General features: G+C 54.1%; 2 protein-coding genes across 5 annotated transcripts in view; one reads left to right on the plus strand and one right to left on the minus strand.

The window, feature by feature from the left end:
• The window catches only part of LOC140428699 (uncharacterized), a 63,441-nt gene extending 48,744 nt beyond the window's left edge, over positions 1-14,697 (minus strand). Inside the window, exons 1-3 of one of the 4 annotated variants that reach the window (XR_011948830.1) lie at positions 12,437-14,695; positions 11,342-11,651; positions 3,824-9,858 (exon numbers count right to left, since the gene is read on the minus strand). Coding sequence is in view for 3 of the 4 variants with exons in the window: in XM_072515444.1 (XP_072371545.1) it covers positions 12,465-14,627 (2,163 nt within the window). In the remaining variant the exon portion in view is untranslated. Of the gene's footprint in view, positions 1-3,823; positions 11,652-12,436 lie in introns of those variants that run through there. The other 3 variants (XM_072515438.1, XM_072515432.1, XM_072515444.1) reach the window with 3 other exon arrangements.
• Positions 14,698-16,830: 2,133 nt separating this feature from the next.
• Positions 16,831-25,417, plus strand: part of LOC140425173 (protein EFR3 homolog B-like) — a 61,483-nt gene continuing 52,896 nt past the window's right edge. Inside the window, exon 1 of the mRNA XM_072509203.1 lies at positions 16,831-16,846. Within this exon, the coding sequence (XP_072365304.1) occupies positions 16,831-16,846 (16 nt within the window). The remainder of the gene's footprint in view (positions 16,847-25,417) is intronic.

Consider the following 25,417-nt stretch of genomic DNA (forward strand, 5'->3'; position numbering starts at 1 on the left):
AACCCCACATCCCCCATGTCCCCACCCCTCCCTATCTCTGTAATCTCCTCCAACCCCACATCCCCCATGTCCCCACCCCTTATATCCTTCTAACACCTCGCCACCTAACTCAAGACATTCCTTGAAACCTACCAAGCTTCCGACCATCTGACCTGATGTCTTGTGCTGTGTCTCGGAGATGATGTTTTATAATGATGCTGTGAATTACCCTGGGATGTTTTATGACATTAAAGACGCTCTATAAATAACAGTTGTTGTTTTTCTGGGCGGGTTGCGTTACCAAACATTCTTTGGGGAAGTTGCCATCATTTTGAATCTGAGACTATTACAGGATAGGAGTTTATTTTGGTACAAAGAACAAAGAAATGTACAGCACAGGAACAGGCCCTTCGGCCCTCCAAGCCCGTGCCGACCATGCTGCCCGACTAAACTACAATCTTCTACACTTCCTGGGTCCGTATCCCTCTATTCCCATCCTATTCATGTATTTGTCAAGATGCCCCGTAAATGTCACTATCGTCCCTGCTTCCACTACCTCCTCCAGTAGCGAGTTCCAGGCACCCACTACCCTCTGCGTAAAAAACTTGCCTCGTACATCTACTCTAAACCTTGCCCCTCTCACCTTAAACCTATGCCCCCTAGTAATTGACCCCTCTACCCTGGGGAAAAGCCTCTGACTATCCACTCTGTCTATGCCCCTCATAATTTTGTATACCTCTATCAGGTCTCCCCTCAACCTCCTTCGTTCCAGTGAGAACAAACCGAGTTTATTCAACCGCTCCTTATAGCTAATGCCCTCCATACCAGGCAACATTCTGGTAAATCTCTTCTGCACCCTCTCTAAAGCCTCCACATCCTTCTGGTAGTGTGGCGACCAGAATTGAACACTATACTCCAAGTGTGGCCTAACTAAGGTTCTATACAGCTGCAACATGACTTGCCAATTCTTATACTCAATGCCCCGGTCAATGAAGGCAAGCATGCCGTATGCTTTCTTGACTACCTTCTCCACCGGTGTTGCCCCTTTCAATGACCTGTGGACCTGTACTCCTAGATCTCTTTGACTTTCAATACTCTTGAGGGTTCTACCATTCACTGTATATTCCCTACCTGCATTAGACCTTCCAAAATGCATTACCTCACATTTGTCCGGATTAAACTCCATCTGCCATCTCTCCGCCCAAGTCTCCAGACAATCTAAATCCTGCTGTATCCTCCGACAGTCCTCATCGCTATCCGCAATTCCACCAACCTTTGTGTCGTCTGCAAACTTACTAATCAGACCAGTTACATTTTCCTCCAAATCATTTATATATACTACAAAGAGCAAAGGTCCCAGCACTGATCCCTGTGGAACACCACTGGTCACAGCCCTCCAATTAGAAAAGCATCCCTCCATTGCTACTCTCTGCCTTCTATGGCCTAGCCAGTTCTGTATCCACCTTGCCAGCTCACCCCTGATCCCGTGTGACTTCACCTTTTGTAATAGTCTACCATGAGGGACCTTGTCAAAGGCCTTACTGAAGTCCATATAGACAACATCTACTGCCCTACCTGCATCAATCATCTTAGTGACCTCCTCGAAAAACTCTATCAAGCTAGTGAGACACGACCTCCCCTTCACAAAACAGTGCTGCCTCTCACTAATACGTCCATTTGCTTCCAAATGGGAGTAGATCCTGTCTCGAAGAATTCTCTCCAGTAATTTCCCTACCACTGAAGTAAGGCTCACCGGCCTGTAGTTCCCGGGATTATCCTTGCTACCCTTCTTAAACAGAGGAACAACATTGGCTATTCTCCAGTCCTCCGGGACATCCCCTGAAGACAGCGAGGATCCAAAGATTTCTGTCAAGGCCTCAGCAATTTCCTCTCCAGCCTCCTTCAGTATTCTGGGGTAGATCCCATCAGGACCTGGGGACTTATCTACCTTAATATTTTTTAAGACACCCAACACCTCGTCTTTTTGGATCACAATGTGACCTAGGCTATCTACACCCCCTTCTCCAGACTCAACATCTACCAATTCCTTCTCTTTGGTGAATACTGAGGCAAAGTATTCATTCAGTACCTCGCCCATTTCCTCTGGCTCCACACATAGATTCCCTTGCCTATCCTTCAGTGGGCCAACCCTTTCCCTGGCTACCCTCTTGCTTTTTATGTACGTGTAAAAAGCCTTGGGATTTTCCTTAACCCTATTTGCCAATGACTTTTCGTGACCCCTTCTAGCCCTCCTGACTCCTTGCTTAAGTTCCTTCCTACTTTCCTTATATTCCACGCAGGCTTCGTCTGTTCCCAGCCTTTTAGCCCTGACAAATGCCTCCTTTTTCTTTTTGACGAGGCCTACAATATCACTCGTCATCCAAGGTTCCCGAAAATTGCCGTATTTATCTTTCTTCCTCACAGGAACATGCCGGTCCTGTATTCCTTTCAACTGCCACTTGAAAGCCTCCCACATGTCAGATGTTGATTTGCCCTCAAACATCCGCCCCCAATCTATGTTCTTCAGTTCCCGCCTAATATTGTTATAATTAGCCTTCCCCCAATTTAGCACATTCATCCTCGGACCACTCTTATCCTTGTCCACCAGTACTTTAAAACTTACTGAATTGTGGTCACTGTTACCGAAATGCTCCCCTACTGAAACATCTACCACCTGGCCGGGCTCATTCCCCAATACCAGGTCCAGTACCGCCCCTTCCCTAGTTGGACTGTCTACATATTGTTTTAAGAAGCCCTCCTGGATGCTCCTTACAAACTCCGCCCCGTCTAAGCCCCTGGCACTAAGTGAGTCCCAGTCAATATTGGGGAAGTTGAAGTCTCCCATCACCACAACCCTGTTGTTTTTACTCTTTTCCAAAATCTGTCTACCTATCTGCTCCTCTATCTCCCGCTGGCTGTTGGGAGGCCTGTAGTATACCCCCAACATTGTGACTGCACCCTTCTTATTCCTGATCTCTACCCATATAGCCTCACTGCCCTCTGAGGTGTCCTCTCGCAGTACAGCTGTGATATTCTCCCGAACAAGTAGCGCAACTCCACCTCCCCTTTTACGTCCCCCTCTATCCCGCCTGAAACATCTAAATCCTGGAACGTTTAGCTGCCAATCCTGCCCTTCCCTCAACCAGGTCTCTGTAATGGCAACAACATCATAGTTCCAAGTACTAATCCAAGCTCTAAGTTCATCTGCCTTACCCGCAATACTTCTTGCATTAAAACATATGCACTTCAGGCCACCAGACCCGCTGTGTTCAGCAACTTCTCCCTGTCTGCTCTGCCTCAGAGCCACACTGTCCCTATTCCCTAGTTCTCCCTCAATGCTCTCACCTTCTGACCTATTGCTCCCGTGCCCACCCCCCTGCCATACTAGTTTAACCCCTCCCGTGTGACACTAGCAAACCTCGCGGCCAGGATATTTATGCCTCTCCGGTTTAGATGCAACCCGTCCTTCTTATACAGGTAACACCTGCCCCGGAAGAGCTCCCAGTGGTCCAGATAACGGAAACCCTCCCTCCTACACCAGCTGTTTAGCCACGTGTTTAGCTGCTCTATCTTCCTATTTCTAGCCTCACTGGCACGTGGCACAGGGAGTAATCCCGAGATCACAACCCTCAGTCGTATCAAACAGTTGGCAGCAGGTCAAGAACATGGTGCCGTTGTCACCGTCTCCAGGTAGCCAGGGACGGTCAGTGAGGCTGAATGCCGAGAATGAGGAGGTCCGAGGAGAGGGTCAGTTGGCATCTCTTGAGCGAGCTATCCCTGCGATCTCCCCAGTCCAACACGAGACTTCAAAACGCCAAATTTACAAAGGAAAGCAGACTGAAGATTTGACCAAGTGAGTTTAATGCAGCCGAATATTTCTGGCTGATGACGGCAGGCGGAAGGAAATGCTCAGTGTCACAGATATCACAAGTACGATCTCGCCTGAGACATGTGAGAATCTGTGGCAGATTAATGACAAATAAATGGGAAGGTGGGATTGATGGAGGTGGAAGGGGTTTTGGAGGTGGGTGGGGAAAAAGTGCTGATGCGGGCTGGTGAGGGGCCCTCGATCTCTGAACCCAGGCAAATCCCAACTTTTCAAAACAACAGGGATTTTCCTGAATATGACCGAGCTTCCTGGTGTCTGGTTTGAAGAACTGTGGCCATCATTTCCCTCCTTGCTGTCTGACGCTCTCTGTCCGTGTCTGACACGCCAGACTTGGGGAAGGATGCCGTAAGGCCAAGGGTGGCTAAAAATTATATCTAGATTGATAGTGGCAAAGCACACAAAGGTGTCTATTTATACTCCAAGGCAAAACCCCCCCAACGAAAGACCAAAATAACAAGGAATCAAAGACAAAAGCCGCACTTCACCAGAAAGGCTTTCCACGGTCTCAGTTCCAAGTGAATCAATCACAGTCGTTGCAGGGCCCCAGCAGCCGCCGTTCCCCGTCGCGCCTCAACTTACTAGTAATTTCCTAAAGTTGTGCCAAGTCGGGAAAGCTCCTGTACGCCGAGGCAGCCGCCCACGTCCAATCTCTCTCCGTCCCTCTCTCTCAGCCCCTATCCAACTCCGTTCTTATAAAGTGGCTAGCACTGGAGCTTCACAGCGGCAGTGACCCGGGTTCGATTCCCGGCTTGGGTCACTGTCTGTGCGGAGTCTGCACGCTCTCCCCGTGTCTGAGTGGGTTTCCTCCGGGTGCTCCGGTTTCCTCCCACAAGTCCCGAAAGACGTGCTGTTGGGTAAATTGGACATTCTGATATGAAATTAAATGAAAATCGCTTATTGTCACAAGTAGGCTTCAAATGAAGTTCCTGTGAAAAGCCCCTAGTCGCCACATTCCGGCACCTGTTCTGAATTCTCCCTCTGTGTACCCGAACAGGCGCCGGAATGAGGCGACTAGGGGATTTTCACAGTAACTTCATTGTGGTATGGGCCAGGGTTTAGAGAACCCCAAATTGTATCATGGAGTTCAACTGACCCACAACTTTTAATAGATTGTGGTATGGGGAGCACACGGCCCACTCTACAGGTGTGGGACAGCAGAAAGGGAAAAGTATTTTTTAAAGCAAAACAATGTTTATTCTATGAACTCAAGTTAACCTTTTTGAAACATAGTGAACATCTTAGCAACCATCAATTCAAATACACCCCCCAAATAATACAACACGAAGTAATCCTTAAGCTGTCCTTTTAACATCCAGAAGACTTAAAAAAGAAATTTTAACAGAAGCACATCAGGTTAAAGTCACTACTGAGAGCAGTTAGAACATAGAACAGTACAGCACAGTACAGGCCCTTCAGCCCACGATGTTGTGCCAACCATTTATCCTAATCGAAGATCAACCTAACCTACACACAAGAGTCGCTTAAATGTCCCGAATGACTCTGACTCCACCACCTCTGCTGGCAGTGCATTCCACACACCCACCACTCTCTGTGTAAAGAACCTCTGACATCTCCCCTATACCTTCCTCCAATCACCTTAAAATTATGTCCCCTCGTGACAGCCATTTCCGCCCTGGGGAAAAGTCTCTGGCTATCCACTCTATCCATGCCTCTCATCACCTTGTTCACCTCTATCAAGTCACCTCTCTGCCTTCTTCGCTCCAGTGAGAAAAGCCCTAGCCCCCTCAACCTTTCTTCATAAGACATGCCCTCCAGTCCAGGCAGCATCCTGGTAAATCTCCTCTGCACCCTCTCCAAAGCATCCACATCCTTCCTATAATGAGGCGACCAGAACTGGACACAATATTCCAAGTGTGGTCGAACCAGGGTTTTATAAAGCTGCAGCAAAACCTCGCGGCTCTTAAACTCAATCCCCCTGCTAATGAAGGCCAACACACCAGATGCCTTCTTAACAACCCTATCAACCTGGGTGGCAACTTTGAGGGATCTATGTACGTGGACCCCAAGATCCCTCTGTTCCTCCACACTTCCAAGAATCCTGCCTTTAACCCTGTATTCAGCATTCAAATTCGACCTTCCAAAATGAATCACTTCACATTTATCAAGGTTGAACTCCATCTGCCACTTCCCAGCCCAGCTCTGCATCCTGTCAATGTCCTGTTGTAACCTGCAACCACCCTCAACACTATCTACAACTCCCCCAACCTTCGTGTCATCGGCAAACTTACTAGCCCACCCTTCCACTTCCTCATCCAAGTCATTTATAGAAACCACAAAGAGCTGAGGTCCCAGAACAGATCCTTGTGGGACACCACTGGTCACCGACCCCCAGGTGGAATACTTTCCATCCACTACCACTCGCTGTCTTCTTTCAGCCAGCCAATTCTGTATCCAGACAGCCAAATTTCCCTGTATCCCATGCCCCCTAACTTTCTGAATGAGCCTACCATGGGGAACCTTATCAAATGCCTTACTGAAATCCATATACACCACATCCACTGCCCGACTTTCATCAATGTGTCTCGTCACATCCTCAAAGAATTCAATGAGGCTTGTGAGGCATGACCTGCCCCTCACAAAGCCATGCTGACTATCTTTAATCAAACTATGTTTTTCGAAATAATCATAAATCCTACCTCTCAGAATCCTTTCCAATATTTTGCTCACCACAGACGTAAGACTGATGGGTATGTAATTCCCAGGGATTTCCCTATTCCCTTTCTTGAACAGGGGAACAACATTCGCCTCCCTCCAATCATCCGGTACTACTCCAATGGAGAGTGAGGACGCAAAGATCATCGCCAACGGCGCAGCAATCTCCTCCCTCGCTTCCCGCAGTAACCTTTGGTATATCCCGTCAGGCCCAGGGGACTTATCTATCCTGATGCTTCTCAAAATTTCCAGCACATCCTCCTTAATATGAACCTGTTCGAGTCTATTAACCTGGTTCACACTGTTCTCATGGGCAACAAGGTCCTTCTCTCGTGAATACTGAAGCAAAATATTCATTCAGGGCCTCCCCCATCTCTTCAGACTCTGGACACAAGTTCCCTCCACTATCCCTGATCGGCCCTACTCTCACTCTGATCATCCGCTTATTTCTCACATAAGTGTAGAACGCCTTGGGGTTTTCCCTAATCCTTCCCACCAGGGCTTTTTCCAGCTCTCCTATGTGCATTTTTGAGTTCCTTCCTGGCTACCTTGTAACCCTCTAGAGCCGAGTCAGATCCTTGCTTCCTCAACCTCACGTAAGCTTCCTTCTTCCTCTTGACTAGAAGCTCCACTTCTCTTGTCATCCAAGGCTCCATCACCTTACCATTCCTTCCTCGTCTCAGTGGGACAAAACTATTCAGCACTCGCAGCAAGTGCTCCTTAAACAACTCCCACATTACTGTTGTGCATTTCCCACAAACAACTGTTCCCACTTTATGCTCCTCAGTTCCTGCCTAATAGCAGTATAATTTCCCCTCCCCCCAATTAAATACTTTCCCATACTGTGTATTCCTATCCCTCTCCATGTCTGGGGTAAAGGTCAAGGAGCTGTGGTCACTGTCACAGAAATGCTCTCTCACCGAGACATCTGACACCTGGCCTGGTTCGTTGCCGAGCACCACGTCCAATATGGCCTCCCCCCTAGTCGGCCTACCTACATATTGAGTCAGGAATCCTTCCTGTACACACCTGACAAAATCTGCTCCATCCAAACCATTTGCAGTAAGGAGGTTCCAGTCAATATTATGGGAGTTGATGACACCCATGACAACTCTGTTACTTCTGCACCTTTCCAAGATCTGCCGCCCAATCTGTTCCTCTATCTCTCTGCTGCTATTGGGGGGTCTGTAGAAAACTCCCAATAAAGTGACTGCTCCTTTCTTGTTTCTGACTTCCACCCATACTGACTCAGTAGACAAACCCTCCTCAACTACCTCCTTTTCTGCAGCTGTGGTGCACTCCCTAATTAACAGTGCCACTCCCCCTCCTCTTTTACCTCCCTCCCTATTCTTAAAACATCTAAACCTCAGAACATCTAACAACCATTCCTGCCCCTGTAGAATCCATGTCTCCGTAATGGCCACAACATCGTAGTTCCAAGTACTGATCCATGCTCTAAGTTCATCTCCCTTATTCCCGACACTCCTTGCATTGAAACAGACACACTTTAACCCATTCCACGGAGTGCAACTTTGCCCCATCAACTGTCTATCCTTCCTCACAGACTCGCTGCATGCTATTTCTGCCTGTTCAACAGCTACCCTATCCTCTGATCCATAGCTCTGGTTCCCATCCCCCTGCCAAACTAGTTTAAACCGTTCCGAAGAGCTCTAGCAAACCTCCCTCCCAGGATATTGGTGCCCCTCCAGTTTAGGTGCAATCCGTCCTTCATGTACAGGTCCCACCTTCCCCAGAAGATATCCCAATGATCCACAGATCTGAAGCCCTCCCTCCTGCACCAGCCCTGTAGCCACGTGTTCCGCTGCACTCGCTCTCTGTTCCTTGCCTCACTTGCAGGTGGCACCGGGAGCAATCCTGAGATCACTACTCTGCTGGTCCTGCTCATTAGCTTCCAACCTGACTCCCTAAAATCACTTTTTAGATCCTCATCCCTTTTCTTCGCTATGTCGTTGGTGCCTATGTGCACCACGACTTCTGGTAACTCCCCTCCCCCTTTAGAATCCTGTGGACTCGATCCGAGACATTCCTGGCACCCAGGAGGCAACATACCTTCCGGGAGTCTCGCTCGCAACCACAGAATCTCCTATCTATTCCCCTAACCATTGAGTCTCCTATCACTATTACTTTTCTATTCTCTCCCTTTCCCTTCTGAGCCCCTGAGCCAGACTCAGTGCCAGAGACCTGGCCGCTCGGGCCTTCCCCGGTAGGTCACCCCCCCAACAGCATCCAAAACGGTATACTTGTTTTGAAGGGGAACGGCCACGAGGGATCCCTGCACTGTCTGCCTGTTTGTTTTCCTTCCCCTGACTGTAACCCAGCTACTCTTGTCCTGTACCTTGGGTGTGTTTACCTCCCTGTAACTCCTCTCTATCACCCCCTCTGCCTCCCGGATGATCCGAAGTTCATCCAGCTCCAGCTCCAGTTCCCTAACACGGTCTCTGAGGAGCTAGAGTTGGGTGCACTTCCCGCAGGTATAGTTAAAAGTTTTAAATCACCAAAGGATCGATTTACAGTTTTTAGATTAGAGAGAGAGAGACTAATGCACCTTCTGGCTGTGACTGCAACTATCCAGCTCTGAAAACGAAACTAAAACACACCCGGCAGCAAACAGCCTAAAACAAAAGTAAAAAGCTGACAGACAGCCCAGCTCCACCCACTCTCTGACATCACTGACAAACACCCATTTCTTCAAGGTACTCTCACATGAGACTTTCAGTGTTAATGTGAGCCTACTTGTGACAATAATAAAGAATTATTTTTGAATCCCGGCCAAATCTCGTGCCGTGACCGTTCATAGGTCAGAGAGTGAGCAGGGGGGTCTCTGTCACACACCGATTCGCCCACTCCGGTAACCCACCAGGTGGGCTCGCTCCCTACGAGGGGTCTGATCGATTCTATCTCCCCAATTCCCAGCCCCAACCGCTATCAGAGGAGGGGATGGAGGGCAGGACGATCCCAATTGATTCAGAACCTGGGGACTGCAGTTAGCCCCCTTTACTGGGAGAGGCTGGGGGGGTCGGGGCAGAGTGGGGCAGGTGCAGGATTTCTGATCGACTTCATCATATGTTTGAGCCACGTTTCACCCCAGGGAGGCCGGATTGCAAGCCGCAGGCAAGGCATTGCCCCATCACATGGTCAGCCTTTGGGACGTTTAGCACAAGATGCAAATAAATAATAATAATAGTCGGAATGAGTCATCATCAAGAAATAAACAGAATGCAAAGCAACATTTCACTTCACGCCAAGTCAGATCTCTGGAGAAGCTTCATGTGCACCACAACAGGGAGAGCAGCTATCTGCAAAGACAAAGGGCAGGGATTGAAATGACCAAATATGTTTATAAAATTCCCATTCAGCTCTAAAGTGTTCTCAAAGCCGCAAGAAAGCTACAAACAAGGAGGTTAATCACCCACTGAGCAATTGTAGGTATAACTAATGACACAGGTATGTGGTTAATGATATTGTAAGGGGCTGTGTTATTGGGGGTGTTGTAACGGGTTGTGTTATTGGGGGTATTGTAAAGTGTGTTAATGGGGGTATTGTAATGGGTTGTGTTAATGGGGGTATTGTAACGTGTGTTAATGGGGGTATTGTAACGGGTTGCGTTAATGGGGGTATTGTAAAGTGTGTTAATGGGGGTATTGTAACAGGTTGTGTTAATGGGGGTATTGTAACGGGTTGTGTTAATGGGGGTATTGTAACGGGTTGTGTTAATGGGGGTATTGTAACGGGTTGTGTTAATGGGAGTATTGTAACTGGTTGTGTTAATGGGGTATTGTAACGGGTTGTGTTACTGGGAGTATTGTAACGGGTAGTGTTAATGGGAGTATTGTAATGGGTTGTTAATGGGGGTATTGTAATGGGTAGTGTTAATGGGGTATTGTAACGGGTTGTGTTACTGGGAGTATTGTAACAGGTTGTGTCAATGGGGGTATTGTAACGGATTGTGTCAATGGGGGTATTGTAACGGGTTGTGTTAATGGGGGTATTGTAATAGGTTGTGTTAATGGGGGTATTGTAACGGGTTGTGTTAATGGGGTAATGTAACTGGTTGTGTTACTGGGAGTATTGTAACGGGTTGTGTTAATGGGGGTATTGTAATGGGTAGTGTTAATGGGGTATTGTAACAGGTTGTGTTAATGGGGGTATTGTAACGGGTTGTGTTAATGGGGGTATTGTAACGGGTTGTGTTAATGGGGTAATGTAACGGGTTGTGTTACTGGGAGTATTGTAACGGGTTGTGTTAATGGGGGTATTGTAATGGGCAGTGTTAATGGGGTATTGTAACGGGTTGTGTTAATGGGGGTATTGTAACGGGTTGTGCTAATGGGGTAATGTAACGGGTTGTGTTACTGGGAGTATTGTAACGGGTTGTGTTAATGGGGGTATTGTAACGGGTTGTGCTAATGGGGTAATGTAACGGGTTGTGTTACTGGGAGTATTGTAACGGGTTGTGTTAATGGGGGTATTGTAACGGGTTGTGTTAATGGGGTATTGTAACGGGTTGTGTTAATGGGGGTATTGTAACGGGTTGTGCTAATGGGGTAATGTAACGGGTTGTGTTACTGGGAGTATTGTAACGGGTTGTGTTCATTGGGGTATTGTAACGGGTTGTGTTAATGGGGTATTGTAACGGGTTGTGTTAATGGGGGTATTGTAACGGGTTGTGTTACTGGGAGTATTGTAACGGGTTGTGTTAATGGGAGTATTGTTACGGGTTGTGTTAATGGGGGTATTGTTACGGGTCGTGTTGCAAAGAGCATGCAGTATTGTTCAAACCTGGTAAATACATGTGTTTAATTTGAGCTTTGATTGTTGTCTCATTATTTCCCATTGTTCTTCTGCCTGAATATTCAGTAAGCTGTCAGGGTAGAAGGTGGCATCGCAGGGTGTAGGGTAGCGTGGGAGGGGACTTCCGTCAAGGTGGACCCTGTCCATGGCAGGATTGTCATATACTGGAAGAGACGGAAATAGCCCGACAGGTGTAAACGCAGATTGAGGAAATGCTGCTCTCTCGACATCCACACCCATTTCCCATTGAACAAAGACCAATACAGCACAGGAACAGGAACAGGAACAGGCCCTTCTCCTGAAAAACATTATTTTAGAATGTGGAACAGGGAAAAGTCAGTTAGAACCTATTCCTCACACACAAATTAAACCATATTCCTAAATCGCACTCCCCGGCCCTCTCCCCAAATGTATCCCGCCTCTGTGGCTCTGTCCCCACCCATGCATCCCCCCGTCACCCCCTCTCCGTCCCCTCCCCCTTCTCCCTCCCCCTTACACCCTCCCTCTTCCTACCCTACCCCCTCTCCTTCCCTACTCTCCCTACCCCTCCCTTCCTTTCCCACCCTCCCTCCCGCCCCTCTCCCACCCCCTCTCTCCTTTCCCTCCCCCAACCCCGGTGTCCCTCCAATTGATGAAAAAAAATGAAGACCATTACTCTCAGCCCTGCTTTTAAATCTGCCACCCCCCTCCCCCCAGGCCCCTGACAGCATTATCAGAGACCCCTCCCACCCAGGCATTGCCTTCTTCCGGACCATTCCATCAGGCAGAAGGTACAGAAGTCTGAAGACCTGCACATCCAGACATAGGAACAGCTTCTTCCCCACAGCTACCAGACTCCTCAACGACTCCCCCTCGGACTGATCTGTCCCCTGTAAGAACACTATTCACGACGCCCTATGTTGCTCTTGTTTGGCCTTGTTCCACACTGGAACCAATCACTATTTGTTGATGTACCATTTGTTAATGTTCTCTGTTGATTATTCTGTCTACTATGTACGTACTGACCTTGGCCGCAGAAAAATACTTTTCACTGTACTTCAGTACGTGATAATAAATATCAATCAATCAATCCCCCCCACTCACCATTCCCACTGGAGTTTTCCTTCCATTTTCAGGCCCATTGATCTTCCTCCTCCTCAGCGATCTCCCTGAAGAGGGATTGTGCTTCCTGTTTGTGCGAGCACTCAATCGCCTGTGCCTCACATTGGGAAGGAGGGGGGAGCACGGCCATCAATTCGGAATCGATGGCCTCGATGCGCTGCTGCACCCGACTCTCAAACTCCTCCTTACTGCTCAGCACCCGCTCTAGGATCAGTCTGCGGGCGTCGTCGCAGCCTCGCTGTAACAGTTCCCGCTCGGTTTGGAACTCGGTATCCTCTGGGTCCAGGGTGATGAGCCGCCCCAGGCTGGTCACTCGCTCCATCAAATACTTGCTGGATATCTCCACGTAAGTGGTGGAGATCATGTTGATCAGGTGGGAGATGTTGGTCGCCTGGAAGGCCTGCGAGTAAATTAAGTCCTTGATGAGTTTCTGTTGATTGTAGCCTTTAATTCCTTGGAATTCTTCACTGTCGGCAGTGAACTTTTTTAAGGACTTGGTGAGGCAAATGTGGATCAGGTTGGAGATCATTTGAAAGAAGTGGATCATTTTAGTCCATTGCTCCCTCACTCGAGCCAATGCATCCAGACCCTGGGCCAACATCTTCAGTTTGGTGTCAAAGTCGACCTTGGTCACCTGGCATTTCCTCATCATAATCAGGATCTCATCCAATTCCTTGTTCGTCTCCTTCATGGATTGGAAACTCCTCTCGTACTCTGCCCGGGTGCTATCCAGATGTGCCTTGGCATTCTCAATCTTTAACCTGGCCTGTGTCACCACCGTCTGCACCATACTCGTGTCCTGGGAATCCTGGTCCCCGGCGGCCCTGGACAGGTTTGGGGCGGTGGGGGGCAGCACGGACGAGCTGTTGGCAGCCACGCACCCGGCACTGAACTTGACCACTTTCCCGTACAGCTCGCCAATCCTCACTGCCAATTTGCCCATCTGCTCCTCGCTGGGCTCGTCACACTGCCCAATCTCCTCCAGCTTCTCACAGATGGCAATCCCCTTCCGGCACAGAGTTAGCGCTGCTGCCTTCGGACTGCAGTCCTCCTCCAGGTTGATCTCGGTTTTAATCTTCTGGAACATGCGCCTGGAGATGTCCGAGTTCACATCGCCAGTCACGTCATCCAGGAGTTTATGGAGGCTCAATTTCGCGTCCTCAGACAAGAGATCCTGAAGCTTGACTGTGGCGATCAGCAGCTCACTGGATTTTGCCAGCACGTTACTGGCCGCCACTGGGTCCAGCTCAGTTTGCTGGGCTGAAACTTTCCCTTGCTCCTTATTCTTCACCTTTTCTGCAATGACATTGCCAACATTGGCCAAGGTCTCCACCACAGTGGTGGACAGACTGACTGGGTCAGCGGTGACCATCGACATGAAACCACTCACCAGGTTACCCACCACGTTGATGGAATTCTCCACTGCAAACATGCCCATCACCCCCCACTCACTGGGCGCAGACTCCAGCGCCTTCTTATAAGCATCATGGGCATCCTCGACCTGATAGTTCATTCTGGTGAAATATTCCTCCACCTGTCTCTTCACCTTCTCGGTGGTAGCCTTTCGAAGTTTGGCCTCCTCCAGGGAACGTGCCACCTCCTGCGACTCGGCCTCGTACGCCCCCTTGGCGCTGGTACAGGCCTCCAGCAGCTCATGGATTAAGTCGGTGACGGAGGCGAAGGTTTGTTCCACCTCCTGCGCTAGTCCCAGGCACTCGTCAGCAACGGCTTTGATGCTGCCCAACTGCAATGGGAGGATCTTCTCCAGCGCCCGCTGGTCACCTTGCATCAATGTCTTCACTGTGTTCTTCATGTGTGTCGGGACACTCTGAGAGTGCAGCCTAATCTGATCCATGTTCTTGTGGGCCAGGTTGAAGCTCTTCCAGCCCTGGTTACTGACCTGCATGAGGCAGGCTCGGAAAGATTCCGGATATTTGATGTGGGTGTATTGTCGGTCGGGAGTGTGTCTGTTCACAGAGAAATCACTGACAGAGGAGATGATGATCAGCTCACCGAGGATGGCGATCGACATGGGGGCGGGCATCAGGAACTGCTCCCAGTTGGCGTAGGGTTGCATCATCAGCATGTTGTCCCGCCTGACAGCCTCAGCCTTGGTCTGTTTCAGGAAAGCACTGTTAATGTTGGCCACGGCATTGTCATCGATCTTCGCCATGCTGACTTGGAATAGGTCACTGTTGAGAGAGAGCAAGCTGTTACTATTTAGATTACGTCACCAGTGTCACAACGCCAATTCCAGCCGGTCAGTCTCACTGTCCAGTGTCACAATGCCAATTCCAGCCGGTCAGTTTCACTGTCCAGTGTCACAATGCCAATTCCAGCCAATCAGTTTCACTGTCCAGAGACACAATGCCAATTCCAGCCGGTCAGTCTCACTGTCCAGAGACACAATGCCAATTCCAGCCGGTCAGTTTCACTGTCCAGTGTCACAATGCCAATTCCAGCCGGTCAGTTTCACTGTCCAGTGTCACAATGCCAATTCCAGCCGGTCAGTCTCACTGTCCAGTGTCACAATGCCAATTCCAGCCGGTCAGTCTCACTGTCCAGTGTCACAATGCCAATTCCAGCCGGTCAGTCTCACAGTCCAGAGACACAATGCCAATTCCAGCCGGTCAGTCTCACTGTCCAGTGTCACCATGCCAATTCCAGCCGGTCAGTTTCACTGTCCAGTGTCACAATGCCAATTCCAGCCGGTCAGTCTCACTGTCCAGAGACACAATGCCAATTCCAGCTGGTCAGTCTCACTGTCCAGTGTCACAATGCCAATTCCAGCCGGTCAGTCTCACTGTCCAGTGTCACAATGCCAATTCCAGCCAATCAGTCTCACTGTCCAGTGTCACCATGCCAATTCCAGCCAATCAGTTTCACTGTCCAGTGTCACAACGCCAATTCCAGCCGGTCAGTCTCACTGTCCAGTGTCACAATGCCAATTCCAGCCGGTCAGTCTCACTGTCCAGTGTCACAACGCCAATTCCAGCCGGTCAGTCTCACTGTCCAGTGTCACAATGCCAATTCCAGCCGGTCAGTCTCACTGTCCAGAGACACAACGCCAATTCCAGCCGGTCAGTCTCACTGTCCAGTGTCACAATGCCAATTCCAGCCGGTCAGTCTCACTGTCCAGAGACACAATGCCAATTCCAGCCGGTCAGTCTCACTGTCCAGAGACACAATGCCAATTCCAGCCGGTCAGTCTCACTGTCCAGAGACACAATGCCAATTCCAGCCAATCAGTTTCACTGTCCAGTGTCACAATGCCAATTCCAGCCGGTCAGTTTCACTGTCCAGTGTCACAATGCCAATTCCAGCCGGTCAGTCTCACTGTCCAGAGACACAATGCCAATTCCAGCCGGTCAGTCTCACTGTCCAGAGACACAATGCCAATTCCAGCCGGTCAGTCTCACTGTCCAGTGTCACAATGCCAATTCCAGCCGGTCAGTCTCACTGTCCAGTGTCACAATGCCAATTCCAGCCGGTCAGTCTCACTGTCCAGTGTCACAATGCCAATTCCAGCCGGTCAGTCTCACTGTCCAGTGTCACAATGCCAATTCCAGCCGGTCAGTCTCACTGTCCAGAGACACAATGCCAATTCCAGCCGGTCAGTCTCACTGTCCAGTGTCACAATGCCAATTCCAGCCGGTCAGTCTCACTGTCCAGAGACACAATGCCAATTCCAGCTGGTCAGTCTCACTGTCCAGTGTCACAATGCCAATTCCAGCCGGTCAGTCTCACTGTCCAGTGTCACAATGCCAATTCCAGCCGGTCAGTCTCACTGTCCAGAGACACAATGCCAATTCCAGCTGGTCAGTCTCACTGTCCAGTGTCACAATGCCAATTCCAGCCGGTCAGTCTCACTGTCCAGTGTCACAATACCAATTCCAGCCGGTCAGTCTCACTGTCCAGTGACACAATGCCAATTCCAGCCGGTCAGTCTCACTGTCCAGAGACACAATGCCAATTCCAGCCGGTCAGTCTCACTGTCCAGTGTCACAATGCCAATTCCAGCCGGTCAGTTTCACTGTCCAGTGTCACAATGCCAATTCCAGCCGGTCAGTTTCACTGTCCAGTGTCACAATGCCAATTCCAGCCGGTCAGTCTCACTGTCCAGAGACACAATGCCAATTCTAGCCGGTCAGTCTCACTGTCCAGTGTCACAATGCCAATTCCAGCCGGTCAGTCTCACTGTCCAGTGTCACAATGCCAATTCCAGCCGGTCAGTCTCACTGTCCAGAGACACAATGCCAATTCCAGCCGGTCAGTCTCACTGTCCAGTGTCACAATGCCAATTCCAGCCGGTCAGTTTCACTGTCCAGTGTCACAACGCCAATTCCAGCCAATCTGTCTCACTGTCCAGTATCACAATGCCAATTCCAGCCGGTCAGTTTCACTGTCCAGTGTCACAATGCCAATTCCAGCCAATCAGTTACACTGTCCAGAGACACAATGCCAATTCCAGCCGGTCAGTTTCAATGTCGTGTCACAATGCCAATTCCAGCCGGTCAGTTTCACTGTTGTGTCACAATGCCAATTCCAGCCGGTCAGTTTCACTGTCCAGTGTCACAATGCCAATTCCAGCCGGTCAGTCTCACTGTCCAGAGACACAATGCCAATTCCAGCCAATCAGTTTCACTGTCCAGAGACACAATGCCAATTCCAGCCGGTCAGTTTCACTGTCCAGTGTCACAATGCCAATTCCAGCCAATCAGTTTCACTGTCCAGAGACACAATGCCAATTCCAGCCGGTCAGTTTCACTGTCGTGTCAAAATGCCAATTCCAGCCGGTCAGTTTCACTGTCGTGTCACAATGCCAATTCCAGCCGGTCAGTTTCACGGTCCAGTGTCACAATGCCAATTCCAGCCGGTCAGTTTCACTGTCCAGTGTCACAATGCCAATTCCAGCCGGTCAGTCTCACTGTCCAGTGTCACAATGCCAATTCCAGCCGGTCAGTCTCACTGTCCAGAGACACAATGCCAATTCCAGCCGGTCAGTCTCACTGTCCAGTGTCACAATGCCAATTCCAGCCAATCAGTTTCACTGTCCAGTGTCACAATGCCAATTCCAGCCAATCAGTTTCACTGTCCAGAGACACAATGCCAATTCCAGCCGGTCAGTCTCACTGTCCAGTGTCACAATGCCAATTCCAGCCGGTCAGTCTCACTGTCCAGTGTCACAATGCCAATTCCAGCCGGTCAGTCTCACTGTCCAGAGACACAATGCCAATTCCAGCCGGTCAGTCTCACTGTCCAGTGTCACAATGCCAATTCCAGCCGGTCAGTTTCACTGTCCAGTGTCACAATGCCAATTCCAGCCGGTCAGTTTCACTGTCCAGTGTCACAATGCCAATTCCAGCCGGTCAGTTTCACTGTCCAGTGTCACAATGCCAATTCCAGCCGGTCAGTCTCACTGTCCAGAGACACAATGCCAATTCCAGCCGGTCAGTCTCACTGTCCAGAGACACAATGCCAATTCCAGCCAATCAGTTTCACTGTCCAGTGTCACAATGCCAATTCCAGCCGGTCAGTTTCACTGTCCAGTGTCACAATGCCAATTCCAGCCAATCAGTTTCACTGTCCAGTGTCACAATGCCAATTCCAGCCAATCAGTTTCACTGTCCAGTGTCACAATGCCAATTCCAGCCGGTCAGTCTCACTGTCCAGTGTCACAATGCCAATTCCAGCCGGTCAGTCTCACTGTCCAGAGACACAATGCCAATTCCAGCCGGTCAGTCTCACTGTCCAGAGACACAATGCCAATTCCAGCCGGTCAGTCTCACTGTCGTGTCACAATGCCAATTCCAGCCGGTCAGTCTCACTGTCGTGTCACAATGCCAATTCCAGCCGGTCAGTCTCACTGTCGTGTCACAATGCCAATTCCAGCCGGTCAGTCTCACTGTCCAGAGACACAATGCCAATTCCAGCCGGTCAGTCTCACTGTCCAGAGACACAATGCCAATTCCAGCCGGTCAGTCTCACTGTCGTGTCACAATGCCAATTCCAGCCGGTCAGTTTCACTGTCCAGTGTCACAATGCCAATTCCAGCCGGTCAGTCTCACTGTCCAGTGTCACAATGCCAATTCCAGCCGGTCAGTCTCACTGTCCAGTGTCACAATGCCAATTCCAGCCGGTCAGTCTCACTGTCGTGTCACAATGCCAATTCCAGCCGGTCAGTCTCACTGTCCAGAGACACAATGCCAATTCCAGCCGGTCAGTTTCACTGTCCAGAGACACAATGCCAATTCCAGCCGGTCAGTCTCACTGTCGTGTCACAATGCCAATTCCAGCCGGTCAGTTTCACTGTCCAGTGTCACAATGCCAATTCCAGCCAATCAGTCTCACTGTCCAGTGTCACAATGCCAATTCCAGCCGGTCAGTCTCACTGTCCAGAGACACAATGCCAATTCCAGCCGGTCAGTCTCACTGTCCAGTGTCACAATGCCAATTCCAGCCAGTCAGTCTCACTGTCCAGAGACACAATGCCAATTCCAGCCGGTCAGTCTCACTGTCCAGTGTCACAATGCCAATTCCAGCCGGTCAGTCTCACTGTCCAGAGACACAATGCCAATTCCAGCCGGTCAGTCTCACTGTCCAGTGTCACAATGCCAATTCCAGCCGGTCAGTCTCACTGTCCAGAGACACAATGCCAATTTCAGCCGGTCAGTCTCACTGTCCAGTGTCACAATGCCAATTCCAGCCGGTCAGTCTCACTGTCCAGTGTCACAATGCCAATTCCAGCCGGTCAGTCTCACTGTCCAGAGATACAATGCCAATTCCAGCCGGTCAGTCTCACTGTCCAGTGTCACAATGCCAATTCCAGCTGGTCAGTCTCACTGTCCAGTGTCACAATGCCAATTCCAGCCGGTCAGTCTCACTGTCCAGTGTCACCATGCCAATTCCAGCCGGTCAGTTTCACTGTCCAGTGTCACAATGCCAATTCCAGCCGGTCAGTTTCACTGTCCAGTGTCACAATGCCAATTCCAGCCGGTCAGTCTCACTGTCCAGTGTCACAATGCCAATTCCAGCCGGTCAGTCTCACTGTCCAGTGTCACCATGCCAATTCCAGCCGGTCAGTCTCACTGTCCAGTGTCACCATGCCAATTCCAGCCGGTCAGTTTCACTGTCCAGTGTCACAATGCCAATTCCAGCCGGTCAGTCTCACTGTCCAGAGACACAATGCCAATTCCAGCCGGTCAGTCTCACTGTCCAGTGTCACCATGCCAATTCCAGCCGGTCAGTTTCACTGTCCAGTGTCACAATGCCAATTCCAGCCGGTCAGTCTCACTGTCCAGAGACACAATGCCAATTCCAGCCGGTCAGTCTCACTGTCCAGTGTCACCATGCCAATTCCAGCCAATCAGTTTCACTGTCCAGAGACACAATGCCAATTCCAGCCAATCAGTCTCACTGTCCAGTGTCACCATGCCAATTCCAGCCAATCAGTTTCACTGTCCAGAGACACAATGCCAATTCCAGCCGGTCAGTCTCACTGTCCAGAGACACAATGCCAATTCTAGCCGGTCAGTCTCACTGTCCAGTGTCACAATGCCAATTCCAGCCGGTCAGTTTCACTGTCCAGAGACACAATGCCAATTCCAGCCGGGTCAGTTTCACTGTCCAGAGACACAATGCCAATTCAGCCGGTCAGTCTCAGCTGTCCAGTGTCACAATGCCAATTCCAGCCGGTCAGTTTCACTGTCCAGAGACACAATGCCAATTCCAGCCGGTCAGTCTCACAGTCCAGTGTCACCATGCCAATTCCAGCCGGTCAGGTTTCACTGTCCAAGAGACACAATGCCAAATTTTTTGATACATCCGCCCAGATTTGTTACAATGTTTCACTCATGCTCGAAGCGACTGATCCCGATCCCCATCCCTCCACCCGGGCCCCCCTCCTCCTCCTCCTCACCTCCTCCTCCACCCTCACCCCCTTCTCCACCCTCACCTCCCTCCTCACCCTCTCCTCCTCACCCCCTCCTCCTCCACCCCTCCTCCTCCACCCTCAGCCCCCTCCTCATCCTCCTCACCCCCTCCACCCTCACACCCCTCTCCTCCTCCACCCTCACCCCTCGCCTCCACCTCACCCCTCCTCCCCCCTCCTCCTCCACCTCACCCCCTCCTCCTCCCACCCCCCTCCTCCTCCACCCTCACCCCTCCTCCTCCACCCTCACCCCCTCCCCTCCACCCTCACCTCCCTCCTCCTCCACCCTCTCCTCCTCCATCCCTCACCCCCCCTCCTCCTCCACCCTCACCCCCTCTCCTCCACCCTCACCCCCTCCTCCTCCACCCCTCCTCCTCCACCCTCACCCCCTCCTCCTCCACCCTCACCCTCCTCCTCCACCTCACCCCTTCCCCTCCACCCTCACCCCCCCTCCTCCACCCCCTCCTCCTCCACCCTCCCCCTTCTCCTCCTCCACCCTCACCCCCCTCCTCCTCCACCCTCACCCCCTCCTCCTCCATCCTCCCCCCCACCCCCCCACCTCCTCCTCCACCCCCACCTCCCCTCCTCCACCCTCACCCCCTCCTCCTCCACCCCCTCCTCCTCCACCCTCACCCCCTCCTCCTCCACCCTCACCCCCTCCTCCTCCACCCTCACCCCCTCCTCCTCACACCTCACCCCCTCCTCCTCCAACCCCCTCTCCTCCACCCCCTCCTCACCCTCACCCCCCTCCTCCTCCACCCTCACCTCCCCCTCCTCCTCCACCTTTAACCACCCGTCTCCTCACCCTCACTCCCCTCTCCTCCACCCCCTCCTCCTCTCCCCCACCCCTCCTCCTCCACCCTCACCCCTCCTCCTCCACCCTCACCCCCTCCTCCCCTCACCCCCTCCTCCTCCACCCCTCCTCCTCCACCCTCACCCCCCCCTCCTCCTCCACCCTCACCCCCCATCCTCCTCCACCCTCACCCCCTTCTCCTCCTCCACCCTCACCCCCTTCCTCCTCCTCTCACCCTCACCCCCCTCCTCCTCACCCCACCTCCCTCCTCCACCCTCACCCCCTCCTCCTCCACCCTCACCTCCTCCACCCTCACCCCACCTCCTCCACCCTCACCCCTCCTCCTCCACCCCTCACCTCCTCCTCTCCACCCTCTCCTCCACCCCCTCCTCCCCACCCTCACCCCCCTCCTCCTCCACCCTCACCCCCCCTCCTCCTCCACCCTCACCCCTCCTCCTCCTCCACCCTCACCCCCCTTCTCCTCCCTCCACCCTCACCCCCCTCCCTCCTCCAACCCTCACCCCCTCCTCCTCCACCCTCACCTCCTCCTCACCCCCACCTCCTCCTCCTCACCCCTCCTCCTCCTCCCTCACCCTCACCCCCTCCTCCTCCACCCTCACCTCCTCCCCTCACCCCACCTCCCTCCTCCTCACCCCCTCCCCCTCCTCCTCCACCCTCACCCCCTCCTCCTCCACCTCCCACCCTTCCTCCCTCACCCCCACCTCCTCCTCCCTCACCCCCTCCTCCTCCACCCTCACCCCCTCCTCCTCCACCCTCACCCCCCTCCTCCTCCACCCTCACCCCCTCCTCCTCCACCCCCTCCTCCTCCACCCTCACCCCTCCTCCTCCACCCTCACCCCCCATCCTCCTCCACCCTCACCCCCTCCTCTCCACCCTCACCCCCTCTCCTCCACCCTCACCCCCCTCCTCCTCCACCCCACCTCCTCCTCCTCCACCCTCACCCCCTCCTCCTCCACCCTCCCTCCTCCCTCACCCCACCTCCTCCACCCTCACCCCCTCCTCCTCCACCCTCACCCCTCCTCCTCCACCCCTCCCCTCCACCCCCTCCTCCTCCACCCTCACCCCCCTCCTCCTCCACCCTCACCCCCCTCCCCCTCCTCCACCCTCACCCCCTTCTCCTCCTCCACGCACTCTCACCCCCCCTCCTCCTCCACCCCCACCTCCTCCTCCTCCACCCTCACCCCCTCCTCCTCCACCCCCTCCTCCTCCACCCCTCCTCCTCCACCCCTCTCCTCCTCCACCCCCTCCTCCTCCACCCTCACCCCCCCTCCTCCTCCACCCTCACCCCCCCTCCTCCTCCACCCCACCTCCTCCCTCTCCCCCCTCCTCCTCCACCTCACCCCCCCTCCTCCTCCACCCCCACCTCCTCCTCCTCCACCCTCACCCCCACCTCCTCCTCCCTCACCCCCTCCTCCTCCTCCTCCACCCTCACCCCCTCCTCCTCCTCCTCCTCCACCCTCACCCCCCTCCTCCTCCACCCCCTCCTCCTCCACCCCCACCTCCTCCACCCCCTCCTCCTCCACCCCCACTCCTCCTCCTCTCTCACAAACAACCACTAGTTGCCAAAGACCCTCACCCCTCACCCCCTCCTCCTCCACCCCCTCCTCCTCCACCTCAACCCTCTCCTCCTCCACCCTCACCCCCTCCTCCTCCACCCTCACCCCCCCTCCTCCTCCACCCCCACCTCCTCCTCCTCCACCCTCACGCCCTCCTCCACCACCCTCACCTCCTCCCTCACCCCCACCTCCTCCTCCCTCACCCCCTCCTCCTCCACCACCCTCCACCCCCTCCTCCTCCACCCTCACTCCCCCTCCTCCTCCACCCCCTCCTCCTCCACCCCCTCCTCCTCACCCTCACCCCCCCTCCTCTCCACCCTCACCCCCCCTCCTCCTCCACCCTCACCCCCTTCTCCTCCTCCACCCTCACCCCCCCTCCTCCTCCACCCCCCACCTCCTCACCCACACCTCCTCCTCCTCCACCCTCACCCCCTCCCTCCACCCTCACCCCCTTCCTCCTCACCCCCTCCTCCTCCACCCCCTCCTCTCCACCCTCACCCCCCCAGCCTCCTCCACCCTCACCCCCCTCCTCCTCCACCCCACCTCCTCCTCCTCCACCCTCACCCCCACCTCCTCCTCCTCCTCCACCCTCACCCCCTCCTCCTCCTCCACCCTCACCCCTCCTCCTCCCCTCACCCCCTCCTCCTCCACCCTCACCCCTCCTGCCTCAACCTCACCCCTCCTCCTCTCACCCCCCTCCTCCTCCACCCTCACCCTCCCTCCTCCTCCACCCTCACTCCCCCCTCCTCCTCCACCTCACCCCCCTCCCTCCTCCACCCTCACGCCCCCCTCCTCTCCACCCTCACCCTCACCCCCACCCCTCCTCCTCCTCCTCACCCCCTCCTCCTCCTCCTCCACCCTCACCCCCTCATCCTCCACCCTCACCCCCTCCCCTCACCCCTCCTCCTCCACCCCTCCTCCTCCACCTCACCCCCTCCTCCTCCTCCACCCTCACCCCCCCTCCTCCTCCACCCTCACCCCCACCTCCTCCTCCTCCTCCCTCACCCCGTCCTCCTCCTCCTCCACCCTCACCCCCCTCCTCCTCCTCCACCCTCACCCCCCTCCTCCTCCACCCCCTCCTCCTCCACCCCAACCTCCTCCTCCTCACCCTACCCCCTCTCCTCCACCCCCTCACCCCCCTCTCCCACCCTCACCCCCTCCTCCTCCTCTCCACCCTCACCCCCACCTCCTCCTCCTCCCTCCTCCCTCACCCCCTTCCTCCTCCTCCTCCACCCTCACCCCCTCCTCCTCCACCCCTCCTCCTCCACCCCCACCTCCTCCTCCTCCACCCTCACCCCCTCCTCCTCCACCCTCAACCCTCCTCCTCCACCCCTCCTCCTCCACCCCTCCTCCTCCACCCTCACCCCCCCTCCTCCTCCACCCTCACCCCCCCTCCTCCTCCACCCTCAGCCCCCCCTCCTCCTCACCCTCACCCTCCTCCTCCTCCCTCACCCCCTCCTCCTCCTCCTCCACCCTCACCCCCTCCTCCTCCTCACCCTCACCCCTCCTCCTCCACCCCCTCCTCTCCACCCCCTCTCCCCCCCTCCTCCTCCACCCTCACCCCCCCTGCCTCCTCCACCCTCACCCCCCCTCCTCCTCCACCCTCACCCCCCCTCCTCCTCCACCCTCACCCCCCCTCCTCCTCCACCCTCACCCCACCTCCTCCTCCTCCTCCCTCACCCCTCCTCGCCTCCTCCTCCTCCACCCTCACCCCTCCTCTCCTCCTCCTCCACCCTCCCCCCTCCTCCACCCCCTCCTCTCCTCCACCCTCACCCCCTCCTCCTCCACCCCTCACCCCCTCCTCCTCCACCCCTCACCCCCACCCCTCCTCCTCCACCCCCTCACCCCCTCACCCTCCACCCTCACCCCCTTCCTCCTCCTCCACCCTCACCCCCACCTCCTCCTCCACCCTCCTCTCCCCCCCTCCTCCTCCTCCACCCTCACCCCCCCCCTCCTCCTCCACCCCCACCTCCTCCTCCTCCACCTCACCCCCTCCTCCTCTCACTCCACCCTCACCCCCTCCTCCTCCTCCTCCTCCCTCACCCCCTCCTCCTCCTCCTCCACCCTCACCCCCCCCTCCTCTCCACCCCCACCTCCTCCTCCTCCACCCTCACCCCCTCCTCCTCCACCCTCACCCCCTCCTCCTCCACCCTCACCCTCCACCCCTCTCCTCCTCCCTCACCCCTCCTCCTCCTCCACCCTCACCCCCCTCCTCCTCCTCCACCTCACCCCCTCCTCCTCCTCCACCCTCACCCCCTCCTCCTCCTCCACCCTCACCCCCTCCTCCTCCTCCTCCACCCTCACCCCTCTCCTCCTCCACCCTCACCCCCCTCCTCCTCCACCCTCACCCCCTCCTCCTCCACCCTCACCCCCTCCTCCTCCACCCTCACCCCTCCCTCCTCCTCCACCCTCACCCCCTCCTCCTCCACCCCACCCCCTCCTCCTCCACCCTCACCCCCTCCTCCTCCTCCACCCTCACCCCCTCCTCCTCCTCCACCCCCACCTCCTCCTCCTCCTCCACCCTCACCCCCACCTCCTCCTCCTCCTCCTCCTCACTCCCTCCTCCTCACCCTCACCCCCTCCTCCTCCTCCACCCTCACCCCCTCCTCCTCCTCCCCCTCACCCCCTCCTCCCTCCACCCCTCACCCCCCACCTCCTCCTCC

This window comes from Scyliorhinus torazame, chromosome 1 (genome assembly GCF_047496885.1).
Source record: "Scyliorhinus torazame isolate Kashiwa2021f chromosome 1, sScyTor2.1, whole genome shotgun sequence".
Classification (NCBI taxonomy): domain Eukaryota; kingdom Metazoa; phylum Chordata; class Chondrichthyes; order Carcharhiniformes; family Scyliorhinidae; genus Scyliorhinus; species Scyliorhinus torazame.